This window comes from Rattus norvegicus, chromosome 1 (genome assembly GCF_036323735.1).
Source record: "Rattus norvegicus strain BN/NHsdMcwi chromosome 1, GRCr8, whole genome shotgun sequence".
Classification (NCBI taxonomy): Eukaryota; Metazoa; Chordata; class Mammalia; order Rodentia; family Muridae; genus Rattus; species Rattus norvegicus.
This window is the reverse complement of record NC_086019.1, coordinates 187,077,869-187,092,694: the sequence shown is the minus strand read 5'-3', so window position 1 is coordinate 187,092,694 and position 14,826 is coordinate 187,077,869. Positions and strand designations below refer to the sequence as shown.

At 39.8% G+C, this 14,826-nt stretch overlaps 1 protein-coding gene across 12 annotated transcripts in view; it reads right to left on the bottom strand.

The window, feature by feature from the left end:
* The window catches only part of Tnrc6a (trinucleotide repeat containing adaptor 6A), a 154,308-nt gene that overhangs the window by 54,070 nt on the left and 85,412 nt on the right, over positions 1 to 14,826 (bottom strand). For 4 of the 12 annotated variants that reach the window (XM_063263199.1, XM_063263213.1, NM_001395157.1 and 1 more), the window contains 1 exon segment: positions 14,619 to 14,666. The exons of 7 other annotated variants lie outside the window; for them this stretch is intronic. In XM_063263199.1, the coding sequence (XP_063119269.1) occupies positions 14,619 to 14,666 (48 nt within the window). 12 annotated transcript variants of the gene reach the window in all.

The window sequence follows — 14,826 nt, the reverse complement described above, 5'->3', positions numbered from 1 at the left end:
AGTGCACACTTCAGAGCTGGAGGCGCTTCCTACTCGTACTTTCTAAGGTTGAGGGTCAGTTTTTCTAATACCCCTTCCTAAGGGGATGACTTTAGGAACAGAGACTAAGGGTGAAGATTTGCAAGCATCTATTCACCATGAATGTGCAAATGTCACTCTCGGGTGATCCATTAATACTAAGCCTTTGGAAAGGGAATGATACATAGGTAGATACTCAAAAATAGTAGCAGCAGGACAATCTACATGAAAATATTAAACTACAGCAGAGGCATGCCAGACATGGGGATGACAGTAGGCTTGCACGGTGTGCTGAAAGTTAACGAAATCAGCACAACAGGTGTCCACTACAGGACGATCCTCGGCCTGTGTCACTTCCTAGCTGGTGAGAGTAGGTCCCAGCTCCTCAACTGAACAAGCATCACAATCCAACTTACTTAATACTTTTTCTCAAACGATGATACAGGACCAGACTCCAACAGAAAACCTGGATAATAATTTTCTTTTTTCATATTTATTTTATGTGTATGAATGTTTTGCTTTCATGTCTGCACAACATGTGTGTGTCCAATGCCCACAAAGTCAAAGAGGCCTTCAGATCCTCTGGAGCTTCAGTTATGTGTGATTGTGAGCCACCATATAGGTGCCAGGAATCAAACTTAAGTCCTCCACAAGAACAAGTGCTCTCAACTGCTGAGCCATCTCCCCAGCCCAAGGATAACAAATCTCTAACAAGCCCTGCTTCTGGCAAATCTCTTAAGCACATTTCCCTTCAATGCAGGGAAAATTCTACATGTCTTCTGTGGCTGCAGGGGGTGTGATTCTGAAAGCTGACACCCAGTTTCTTCTGCTATTTACCCTATGCGCCTTTTTTCTTTATTGATTGTTCCTTCAATTTCCTTTCATTCTCAGGGACATGGAGTTAGACATACTCCCTGATATACATAGGATGACAGACAGATAGGTAACGAAGATGATGAACTTCCAAGATGGCTAGTTTCTTCCTTACCCTCCTAGCCTGAAACAAAAGCCTGGCAGTTTTTTAAAAAAGCCTTGTGGGTTTTTTCTCCCTCCACTGGTGCCCCGCCCCCATTGATGGACTGCCTCAATAAGTTCAAGACCAATCAGGATGTTTACGTTATAGCTGGGGGTGGGGGTGGGGTTCAAAAGCCATTCTGTTCTTCAAACTGACCAACCCTAGAAGAAGAAGACAGTTCAACACTTTTAGAAAATCCTCAGCCCTCAAAGAAAGGCTGGGCTTCAGCTTCCAAAGTTCTCTTTGCTTTGTAGAGTCTTTTATGTATTTGCGTGTTCTCTCTCTCTTCCCTGCCTCCCTCCTATCTGTCTGTCTGTCCGTCCGTCCGTCCATCCATCCATCCATCCATCCATCCATCCATCCACGTGTATTTCCTTGCCCCTGATAAAGGCAGTTATCAGCTACGTCTGTCTACCATGTTTGAGAATTTCCCCACACCTTTACTTGTCATCTTGAGATGTTTTCCTCCCTTTTAATTATTTAACTGAAAGAAATGAACTCTACTAAGACCCCTGTACAGAAATCACTGCACAAAATCACAAAAATTCCACACAGCTACAAATTGAGTTCTGTAGTCCTCCTAGTGAACTATGAAACCTGAAGAGGCAGGATTTCTACAGACAAGAGAGCCCAGAGTAACATGGACCCCAGGCATCATAAAGATTGGTTAGCCTGACAGATTAACAGGAGGGATAGAGAATGGAAGTGTACAAAAGTGTTGGGTAAACATGGGAAGCACATCAATTGTACAGTGAGAAGTAAGTGATCCCACTGAATGTGTAATGTCCAAATCACAATGTGAAGGAAAAGCAAAAAGAAGCTAAGACAGCCAACACGGTGGGACAGCTGACAGCATGAAGAAAGATATGGATGCTAACCAGACTTTAAATCCCAAGCCATGTGGCTTAGCTGTCAGGAAAACAAACGAGACAAGGGCGGATGGTTCTAGTTACTTAAGGAAAGGAAAGGAAAAGAAAGGAAAGAGGATGCAACTTTTTTGATGGCCCAAGTAGCCTATCAAATGGCAGGTCACCCTCATACACAATCAACTGCATGTTCAAGCTGCTTATAAAATCCACAAGGCATCTGTTTGTCAGAAGATCACCTGCACTCCTTCACATATTCCACCCATTGCACTTCCTATTGGCTTTACTGTTTTCCTCAGTCTTGATTTCTATGTTAATCAATAAGCTAGTCAGTACTACACACTAAGTCACTGGTAACCTAACTAGTTATCAGTAGGCAGCAGAACAGAAACCCAATTACAGCAAAACTTACTAAGGGAATGAGTCGGTTGGAGTCAGTTTTTCTAATAACTCCTGCAGTAAAATGAACAGAATAGAATGAAATTTGTAATTTCGTTTTGAAACAAAGAAAACTAATATGGGGAAAAATGAATAAAGCAGTGAAAATAATTATGAACAAGGGAATGTAACGGTATTTTCAATCACAACAGATCCACTAGTACAGAGGACTTTAATGTAAAATGACATAAAAGGAGAAGGGTCTATATTTAAGCTGTAAGGGGAGCAGAAAGAAAGAAAAACAGAATGGGGAAGCCACTGAGGGAGAAGGATAAAGATCACTTGGTTAACATCTACAACAATGAGACAAAGTGACCTCATGCACTTCACCACAAAGCACCTCAGTCCTAGGCTGCTCCTGCACCAAACACAGCTCCAGATCTAAAGAGAGAAACAGAGAGGCAACCTACAAAACAGCCTTCACTCTTTACACATCAGAAAGCTGCAATACAAAGACTGGCAACCAGTTCCAGAGTACAGGCAGCTAAACCAAATACAACTTGTGACCTTTCATTGACTTCGACCAAACAGTAACTGCTCTTCTTGCCTTTCTGTGACAAACAGTGCTGAGTCAACACAGAAAATTTTAGTAAAATTTTTGCATTAGTAATCATGAATGTCAATGTTGTTTCCCCAATTATGAGAATGGCATCATAATTACTAAGAAAATGCCTTTGAATTTAGAATACAGACATACAAGATTTTAGGGGTAGACTGGCATCTTGTTGGCAAGTTGCAACAACACATATTAATAAAAGGGGGGTAAATAATGAAAATTCAGACTGAGGAAGTTAGTCAAAACAGACATCCCACCATCAGGAAAGCAGTGCTGTACAGTAGTCTACAGTGTTGGAAATACCTACTTTGGACCTACAACCCTGAGATACAGCAGTACTATCACTCCCATCACTGTGAAAAGACACTCTTCCATGCTTGCCAGGTACAAGGCTGTCTGTCCTCAAGCTCACTCAGACTCTGAGCTGCCTACCTAAATCTCTAAGCCCATCCCCCTTTCTGCAGCTTAGCTCAATTACTACTTCCTTCACATTTCTTTCCAACCAATACAGACCTCACCCTTGACCTCCAATTAAACAATATACATGGTCTAATTATTTTAGATGTTAATCTCACTGTTCCAGAAAGAACTAATTACTGGTGCAGGGAAAAAAAACCAGTTCTCCTTGAACTGTACTCCCTGGCACAGAGGGTCTTAATTAAACAACAAACCCCACTTCCTTCCCTTACTAAGACTCTGTAACTAAACTCCTTTCACTTTTCCCACCCACACACTATTTCTTCAAAGACCAGATCAAAGGAGCCCTTCCTAAGCACAGCTTGTAGTGTAGAGTTTGGGGGCCCATGTCAAGAAATGGAGAACTTAAACTTCGATCCAGCAACAGCCTGTGTGGCCTTACAAACATATTTAACATCTCATAAGCCTCTATCCTGTAACTAACAAAGTCCAACTGTACATCCTGAAAAAGTTGTGAAGATTAAATTAGGTAAAACAGATAAAGTGCTAACTGAAGGCACAGAGTAAGTGTACACTAATCATTAGCTACAGGAAACTCACTGCAAGACACTGAATGACAGGTAGGATAGAAAGAAGGCCGAGTAGAAATAGAGAGAAAATGTTACTGGATACAACAAATAACTCTCAAAGCCAAATACAGCCTCTGATACACCTCAGAGCAACAAGCTAACACCCCCAGATGCCAAGTCAAATACCACATGCCCAAAGCACATAACAAACACTACTACAGGAAAAATATAAATTTATAGCCATTAGAAATACAAACACACTGGGTGTGGTAGCACACACCTTTAATTCCCAGCACTCCGGTCTCTTGGAAGCCAGCCTGGTCTGCAGAGCAAGTTCCAGAACAACCAGGACTACACAGACAAACCCTGCCTTAGAAAAAGAAAGAAAAGACAGACAAAAAAGTTCAACATATCAAAGGATTCATCTCAAGAATGCAAGGTTGGTTTAACATACAAAACTCGGTGTAATATGATGTTAAAAGAATGAAGACAGTTACTGATGGCATCAGTATACAAGAGCAGCAGTCACAAAAATTCAAAACACGATCACCAAGAAAAGCAATCAGATCTGGAGAGACGACTCAGTGGTTAAGAGTTGACTACTCTTCCGGAGGACCTGAGTTCAATTCCCAGCAACCACATGGTGGCTCATGACCATCTGTAATGAGATTGATGCCCTCTTCTGATATGTCTGAAGACAGCTACAGTATATTCATATATATTAAATAAATAATATTAAAAAGAGAGAGAAAGAAAAGCAAACTGGATGTAGAAGAAAACTTCATTATATGGACATAGGAAAGTTACAGAAAAGTCCACAGTGGTAACAAATAATTAACATAACCAATCTTGGGCTGGAGAGGTGGCTCAGCGGTTAAGAGCACCCGACTACTCTTCCAGAGGTCCTGAGTTCAATTCCCAGCAACCACATGGTGGCTCACAACCATCTGTAAAGAGATCCCATGCCCTCTTCTGGTGTATCTGAAAACAGCTACAGTGTACTTATATATAATAAATGAATAAATCTTTAAAAAAAAAAAATAACCAATCTTGACATTCTTTTTCAATACTATATGAAACAGACAAACAAAAACAGGGGTTAGAGATATGGCATAGTGGTTCTTTTAGAGGACTCATGTTTGGAGGCAGCTGACAACCACCTCTAAACTCCAGTTCCAAGGGATCCAATATCTTTCCCAGCTTCACTGGCAGACATACATACATACATACATACAGACAGACAGACAGACAGACAGACAGACACACACACACACACACACACACACACACACACACAAACAAATAACAACAATAAAAATGTCTTAAGTGAAACGGAAGGAGAGCTCAGTCAACAGGGCAACCACAGCAAGCAAGATCAGAAAGGAAGATGTAAATCTATCTGTATTCACTGAGAGCAGGGACTGTGGGTATAGCTGGAATGGAGTACATGCTTAGTGTGCTTAGCTCCTGGTTTCTATCCCTAGTACCAACTAAATGACGTCGTAGACGATTCCATTTCTAATAACATCAAAACCACAAAATATTCAAGAGTGAATTTTTAAAAAGTACAAATTGTGCACTTAAAACACAGTACATCTTTGAAAAAATTAAAGGTCTAAATAACTAGAAAGTCTATATTTATGAATAAAGATATAAAAATAATGTCATTAAGATATTATCTAAGCTGATCTACAAACTATTCTTATCCAAAGCTCAACTTTTTCATTAAAACAGACAAACTGATGCTTAAATCCACATAGAAACACCAGGGGGCCAACACAACCCAGAAAATAAGAACTGGGGGAGACCCCAGTACTGGTTTCAAGCCTAACTACAAAGCTACAGCAATGAAGACAGGATGGTCAACAGACCAAATGACACAGATTCCCGAGGTAATACCCTGCATAATGAGCAACTGACTTTCAAGGATACCAGAGAAACCATCTTTTCAACAAATGGGGCCAAACAACTGAAAAATTGATGCCCTCACATCATATACAGAAAATAACTCAAAATGTGACGAAAGATCAAAATGTAAAATCCATAAAACTATTAGAAAACAAACGAATTTTTGCAACGTTAGGAGACAAAAAAAGGGAATTTTTCCAACGTTGGAATTAATATCAGAAGCATCAGCAACAGAACTATCATCTGTGCTTCAAGGGATCAACAAGAAGGTAAAAGGAACATAGAGAATAGAAGAAAATACTTGTAAATCATACATAAAATAAAGGACATATTTCTTTTTTTTTTTTTTTTTTTTTTTGGTTCTTTTTTTCGGAGCTGGGGACCGAACCCAGGGCCTTGCGCTTCCTAGGTAAGCGCTCTACCACTGAGCTAAATCCCCAGCCCCCCATATTTCTAATCTACATTATGAACTCTTTTTTTTTTTTTGGAGCTGGGGACCGAACCCAGGGCTACCACTGAGCTAAATCCCCAACCCCTACATTATGAACTCTTAACAATACAAAATAAAATCCCCCAAAATGATGTGGTGATGTACATGTACACCAAGCATGTGGAGAAAAGAAGCAAGGGGATCGAGAAGTTTAAAGTCAATCCTCAGCTACATATCAAGTTTGAGGTTAGCCTGCACTACATGAAACCTTGTTTCAAAAGAACAAAAACCAATCCATTTAAAAATTAAAAAACAAGTCAGGCATGGGGGTGAAGACCTTTAAACACAGCACTTAGGAGGCAGAGCAGGTGAATCTCAGTTTGTTCTAGGCCAGCCTGGTCTACAGAGCAAGTTTTACACCAGCCAGAGTACCAGTGAGATCCTGTCTCAAAAAGAAACACAAACAAAAATCAAAGCTGGAATTTAAAAACAGACAAAAGACTATAAATAGACTTCTTTCTAATCAAACAGCCAATAAAGGCCAAGAAAAGATGTTCAGCTCATTAGCCATTAGAGAAATGCAAATCAAAACCACAATGATGTCTTCGTCCACAAAGATTGCCTACCTCCCAATTAAAAAGGACAAGTGTCAGCAAGAGTGTGTGTGAAGAAGACCATCTGCTGGTGAAGTGGAGAATGGTGTGACTGCATTGTACACAGCTTGGCAGCTCCTCAAAAAGGTGCAGCTACTGTAGAGAACCGGCAATTTCATTACTAGGGAGATATTTAACAGAAGTAATAAAACACATCCATATAAATACTAGTACACAAATGTGAATGGCAGCACAATGCAATCCTTCAGTGAAAACAACGAAAATGCCTACTAAATGATTCAGAGATAAATAAAAGTAGCACAGTGCTGAGGGTATGGCTTAGTAGTGCAGTACACGCTTGGCATTTGAAGCCCTGGGTTCAATTCCTGGCAATTCAGACCAAAAAACAAACAAACACATATTTATGCAAATACAAGATGGCAAATGTGCAAAGTGGGATGGTATCTTTCACCTACTAAAAGAAATGAAGTACTGACAATGAATCAATACAAGTAACGCTTGGAAATACACTAAGATAGACACAAACACTAAAGAATTCTATTGTAGGATTCCATATTTATGAAATGCCCAGAACAGAAAATCCGCCCATGAATGGCAGGAGCTGGAAGGCAGGCTAAATGAGGAGTGACTGCTAAATATTTAGTGTTTGGAGCAGGGAGTATAAGTGTAAACTCCTCTGAAATCACAGAAGTGGTGAATGTACAGGCCACACACTTCATACATGCATGGAAATTTAATCTTAGTAGAGACATCACTAAAAAGCTGAATCTGTGCCCACAGTCTTAGCACTCAGGCTGCAAACTCAGAGTTCAAGGGCAATCAGTAGGGTCTTTGTGATGGGGGAGGACCTTCTGAGGAATTTGAGGATAGATCAAATAGTACTCAACAGGAATTTAAGCTCTGGTTTCATAGTCACTGAGGAACTACAAGTTTCTGAAATGCTAACCTACAGGAATGCAAAGAATATCCCTATGTCCCTTTCCATTTTTATACTTTGTTTGTGACCAGGTCCCATCAAGCAGGTGGCCTTGAACCTGCTATGTAGCTAAAGATAACCCTGAATTTGGGTTTCCATTGCCTCTACCTCAGAAAAGCTGAGTTACAGGTGTACCACACTGGAGATGGGACCCAAAAGAGCCACATAAACAAGCAACCTGCCACATTCCCACTAAGTCTCATGTACATGTCTCACACCTACTTGAGGATTCAGTGAGAATGCGTTTCTCTTGCCTTTGCAGCAGTTAACAACAGGTAAAGCAATGCTAGAATGCTTTTAAGACTGGTGTATATTTAGGCACCAGGCAGTACCAGCTTTCCTTCCACTAGCTCACAGATGTGTTTCTTGGGGGATAAAGACACAGGAGAAAGAAGGGGCGAAAGATGTCATCAATAGAAAACATATCCAGGATCACTGCAGCACACTACCCAGTAAATGCTATCAGACTATGATTCACTAGGAAGAACAGCAAAACAAGTGAGCTGGCTCAGTCTTGGTTGTTGTTATACAAAATCCAATCAATTGCTGTTTGCAGAAAATATCTTTTAAGGTTCAAAGTATAAAATTCTTCAACTAGGTCTCAATCTGTTTTGAACATTCCTTTAAAATGGGAAGCTGAGTCATTGTGACCTAACACTACTGCCTTACTGCTGAAATGCAAAATGCTTCTCCCTGGTTACAAGAAAGGAAATGCTAGGATTTCTGCTGCCTAGCCAACTCAACAACGGGGATGTAAAAGATGCTTAAAGTAAGACATAACTATAGTTATGTTCTTGGACCTCCTTTTAAGACTAAAAGAAAGCCTGCCTCAGTTACATTTTACTCTCTTCAATCTCAGTTTAACTCTTCTGACAGACACTCTAATGCACACCAAATCTTTGAAAGACTGATAAATACCATATCTTGTTAGGTTCTGGATTTTTTGTTTACTTTTTGCTTTGTTTTGTTCAAACACATAATCAATGTTTCAAAGTACTTCTTTTCACCTGTGGTCCCTTGTACACTCAGCATAATTGACTTGTCTAGGACAACAATGCCAAACTAGCTTAAATACCAGGCATAGTGGCACAGATCCATAATCTCTGAACTGGGAAGTTTAAGGCAGGAGAATCCCAAATCAAGCTGAGCTTCCTGGTTAGAATGTCTCAAAAGCAAAACAAACAAAACCAGAATACAAATTACAAACATAACTAATGTTTCATTTTCTTACCAAGTTTATTTGAGCATCACCAAAGTTAAAAACAACTTTTATGTCCACCAAAAAGGAAGCTATCTTCCAAATAACTCTTTAAAAGGTAGCAATCACTTGCAATTTTTGTAAATTTAACACTTTGGAGTTTCATTTTAAACTATGCAGCATTTCCTAAGATGAAAGGAACACTAACTAGGCCAGCATCATCACTTGTGCTGAATAATTCTTCAGAGAATTGACCTTCTCTGGAGTCCAGGTCAAGGAAAACACCTGGGGGGATTTGCTCAGAACACACATATCACTACTGGTGGGACACCTTAGCCACAAAGATTTAACCTCAATCTAGTCATTCAGAAGCAACCAAACAAACGCAAATTGAAGTCTGTAAAACAACTTGTCAAAAAATTACACTATTATGAATGAGGCAGGGAGGAAGCTTCAGAAACAAGACAGTTAATGCAACCTTGGATCAAGGAATGGTGAAAAGAAAACCCACCAGGACAATTGAAAATAAGTAAATATGGACCAAACTTTAGGGTGAAGCTAAATACTCCATGTTTTGTCATTGACTGTTGTGCACAGAGGCTCTTTACTGTATGAACACACTTTGGTATTTGGGGTTTGGGTATAAATGACAAAACAAACATGGCAAAAACAAACATGGTAAATAAAATAATCTTGAGATGCAGTATTACGTTAGCTTTGATGCTTTGCTCAAGATTAGATTTTTGTAACTTTATTTTCAATTCTGTTTGTATGTGCATGTGTGAGTGCAAGTACCCATGGAGTCTAGAAGAGGATATCAAATCCCCCACAACTGGAGTTACAACTGGTTGGGAGCCAGCCAATGTGGGTGCTAAGAATTGCACTTGAATGGAACGTGGGTCCTCTGCAAAAGCAACAAGAGCTCTTAACTGCCTACTCATCTCTCCAGCCCTTAAATGAAAAATAGAAGGGGACTTGTCTTGGAGTGAGATTATTCAGACTGAATGGAATATATGTAACATACCCCATTTTTGTATGGGCAATATTTCTGAGGTTGTCATAAAATGAAACTATAAAAGACTTTGTCTTTCAAATTATACTTTCAGATATATTTGATATGCCAAAATTCAACACATTATAAACTATTTTTATGATGTTTATATACAAAATTTTCAGAGTATTCTCAGTTTTAAATTAAGTTTATAGTCTGTATTCATTCATTCTAGCAACTAACTTGCCATGTAATCTCTGAATTAAGCTAGAAAGCAGCCTGGCCTACAAGCCACATCAGAGGAAGCAACATAAAGAAAAGCCTAATAAAATGAGGATGATGGCAAGAACAGACAACCTCATCTAGAGATGTGCACCCCGGCCACTCCTGTTGTCCTGGGTTTCCTGTGACATTACCTCTGTTCTAGATATTCATGATTCAAACCCAAGTTTGCCACATTAGATGCTATATGGTTTACAGCATCTTTAATACAATGGCATTTAACGGTTGGTTTGGGGGCTGGGATCAGTATCACAAATTATGTCAACTTCTACTTACACAATACACCTAAATTATAGGAATCAATAGAATGCACATGAAATAACTGACATCACTGTTGTTTTTGGAAAGAAAGCAGAAACATGGGGTTGCAGATTTAGCTCAGTGGTAGAGCGATTGCCTAGCAAGCGCAAGGCCCTGGGTTCAGTCCCCAGCTCCGGAAAAAAAAAAAAAAAAAAAAGAAGGCAGAAACATGCTATATCTTATCTAATGGGTAGTGAAAACACTACAATTAAAGGCGGCCTGTTGGAATCCCAGTTCTCATTTGAAGACTGTCTCTCAATCAGAATTTTCTCATTTGAAAAAAATGATGCCAGCTGATATCTACATTAAGGTCCAGCTCTGAATATCCAATAATTCTGTAATTTTAGCCTCCAAAAATACTTTCAAAAATAACAACAGTTGGAGACTAGAGGGATGGGTCTGCAGTTAAGAGCATTGGCTGCTTTTCTGGAGGATCCTAGTTCAAATTCCAGTACCCACATGTCAGTTTAAACAACCTATAACACCACTTCCAAAGGATCTAATGCCCTCTTCTGCCTTTTTAGTACTAGGTACTGATGTGTGCACAGATATCCATGCAGGCAAAACACTCACACACACAAAATTTTATTTTTTAAAAATTGTTTTTTATCAACTAAATTGCACTAGTTAATGGAAGGTTTCTGTTTCCCCTCTAAACTGGTAATTTTAACTAATATTGTTTCTCCTCATACAAACTTCTATTGTACTCTGGGGCTGGGTCAATCTCTCCTTTATCCTAAATGGAGAATCCTAGCTATGTGAACTCCTCTCACAACTAACCTACTTTAAAATCCCAGGATCCACTCATACTTAACTTTCCTCTACCACCACTTTCATGCAAATCCTCACCAGCTCTCAGCTAGAGAACTACTGTCAATAATTACACCTGGCCATAATTTCCAGCCTTAAAGAGTTTCCTATCACATTGATTTCTACCAGAAGGTAGACAGTGGCTCCTTAGACCACCTAAAAACTATGTATAAGTTTTCAGCCTTACAGTAAAAGGCTCCACACCACATGTCTTAAGACAGTCTGATTAACTGCTTGTTATTTCTACTACACACCACTCCTGTATGCTTACTAGGTTTTGAGTCTTTTCTCCCTTAGTTCCACTCCAATGGTGGTAGTCATCCTCATCTATACATTACAGCTCCCTCTTTTGAATGTTCATGGTACTGACAGAGTGAGACAATTCTAAAGGCCAGCAATTAATAAAAGCTAGCTAAATTTATCCCTAGTGCCATTTTGCTTGACACCTGGCACTGTCTTGGTAAGGACTTGCCACTTACCACAGGAAAGAAGAATGCCAAACCTACTCTGGCCCACACAAAACAGAGCTTCTAAGCTAGAGACACACATACTAGGGTTTGCTGGGCTTCCATGCTACAAAAGATGCTAGTATGAATTAATCATTTACATATTTAGGACTTTTCATGTTCAAACCCCAAACCAAGATCTCCAATAATGATGTCCCCCATCCCTACCTTCCATTATCCCCCATGAACCTATCAGAATCTGCAAACATTCTGATCATTACAAACAATGAGTAGGAAATACTCCTGGTGATACTGGACATTCTGCACTGCAAAGGACAGTCCTCAATTAATTAGCTGGTCCAAAATATGACCATGGTGAGAAACTCCAAGATAAACATAGTGTATGCAGTTGTAGGTTCTGTTTTCTAAAAGAAGTTCTGCAGTTTTTCAAAGTGCAGCACCTTACCTTCCGTAAAGAGTTTAACCACAGCATGAAGGCTGATGGCTCCTGAAATTACTAGTGGTAGGACCTCCCGTAGTTCCTTTAACCTCTGTATATACCTCAAACCTCTTATATGCAAAGCAGAAGAATTTAGAACACCTAATTCCCCCAGACACTCAAGGCTAAGGAGGTATACAAAGTCTTTAGATGGGTACACCAGGCAGATGAAAAAACGTTGTTAAGTTTACCAACATTCTTCCCTTACTGGTTCCCAGAAAATGCTCAGAGTTTACCAGGGTGAATACTACCAGCCATGACTTCCTGAGGAGCGGGAGGGTAGTAATGGGTAAAGAGTGATACTTTCTGACTGGGGAAGAATGAAGCATGCACCCATTTAATCTAATCTAATCAACTTTCTCCCTACTCAAAGCACCTTAACCTTAAACAAAAAGAACTGGTCCCATCTCACTGGATGCTCTGCCTTAAAATATAAACATTTTTCTTTTTCATATCTAATGATCTTATGAAGTGCCTCAAGCAGGAGAATAGAATGTCATAGCCTTTTGACCCTTACATCACCTACCTTGTATCACCGTTATTTAAGTACATATCATAGCTTCTCCACCTGATTGTACACGCCTTCTGTGGACACTGACAGCATTTGATCTCTTTTTATGTAACCCAAGGGGGTCTAACAGACCTTTGTAATTAAGATGGCCCCAGCCTCTTATTTCATAGATTAGACAGAGGCTAAGTGACCTGCCAAGAGTCAAGGTCATTTTAAGTGGCAGAGCTGGAATTCAAACAAGGCCAAGAGAAGAATTCTGCCCAATCATAATGAAGTGGAAAATCATGCTTGTGTTACAATGTTTACCTAAATTCTAGGTACCCTCACAGAAACAAGACCTGTGCAGCGGCCTAGTCCCCCCCCCCAAAAAAAAAAACTGAAACAAGAAAAATATCTAAAACCTACACTATTACTAAAATTACATCTCAATAATGCAATCTACTTTGTTCAGTTATGTATCTTATTCTTTCTTTCCTGCTTTTCACAACATAACTTGTTTAAACATCCAGCTGACATTTAGCCACTGATATCAGCTCTTAAAGTCCCTTTAAATGATTCCAAAATTATTTAGTTTCAGAAAACCCCTTACTGAGTAAGCTAATACTGTTTCTTTGCCAAGAGAACAGATTCTTGAACAGTCACCCCAACAGATTAACATTTATAAAATCAAAAGCCAGAAATTTGAAACAATTCTACATGGTGAAAAATACTTGTACAATTACAAGTGTGCTAATAACCCCAACATAAACTTAGAACTTCCAATAAGCAAATGTAAGCCACATTAAGACCTAAAACAAATGAAGTTTTATGTATTAATCTCAAAGTTTCTGAGTGTCCAAATATGATGCAACAGAAAAAAGCAAATAGGAAAGGAAAAGTCTGTTTTAAATGTGGATCTGAAAACAAGTACAGTACAATTCAATGATATTGAAGTAATTACGGCTCAATAAAACTAAACGTCTTCCAGAAACACATTATTTGGGAGTAGAGGACAAACAAACAACAACAACAACAACAAAAAATCAACCAAACAAAAAACCCACTTCTCTTTTGAGGTAGTATTTGATGCTTAAGTTACCAGTGCAAAAGCACTCAGGCCCAACAGAAGTGATAATCACTTACTGGGAACAATTGTTAATTACTTTCCCAGCTGATAAAAAGAGCACACACTGAACATAGACTAAAATGTAGTTTCAAAGGAAAACAAAACGCAGTTTATACTTCATGAAGTTCAAGGACAAAACTGTTTCCAAAGCAACAGAATCCGCCTGACTACAATGTGCAGAGACAGGGAAGAAAAAAATGCGAACACATAGTATCTTTTTATAAAGGCAACAATTTAGCTACAAAGTAATAACGGGGAAGCCAAAACAGTTTGACAGCCCGCCATAAGGGCCGCCTCAATCATGAGTCACACAATGCCTGCAACCATTTACAATAGTAATTAATGCACAAGTCCCCTAATTAAATTCTAAAAGGGTGAGAATGCTTTAACTAAGTTTACAAGAACTGCCTTTTGCTTTTCTTTTTAAGAACGAACACACTCGTAATTACGCGTCTCCCTGCAATGCCCCCCCCCATGCAATATTCCCTGAGGCCGTTTCTCCGGAATGTCTGTTCCCTGAGTGCGAAAGCAAATGACACGGGGTTGGGGGGTGGGGATGGGGATGGGGTGGGAGTGGAGGTGGGGGGGTCCGTAAACCCAGGAAGAGCGAAGCAGAGTGGAAACACGCGATTATAAAGGGGCGGGAGACTGAAGGCTCGCCCATCTTACCTGCTAAGATTTCTCTCTACGTCTTTGGTAGCTTTAGCTTCCAACTCTCTGAAATAGCAAACAAAAACAAACAAAAAAAAAAAACGGGGGGAGGGGATGCGCGTGAAAACGGAGCTGCTGCGGCAGAGCGCCCGCGCGGTGGGGGAGGGGCGGGGCTGCGGGCTGCAGCGCTGCGGGCCGCCGAGCCCAGGGCGGCGGAGCCCAGAGC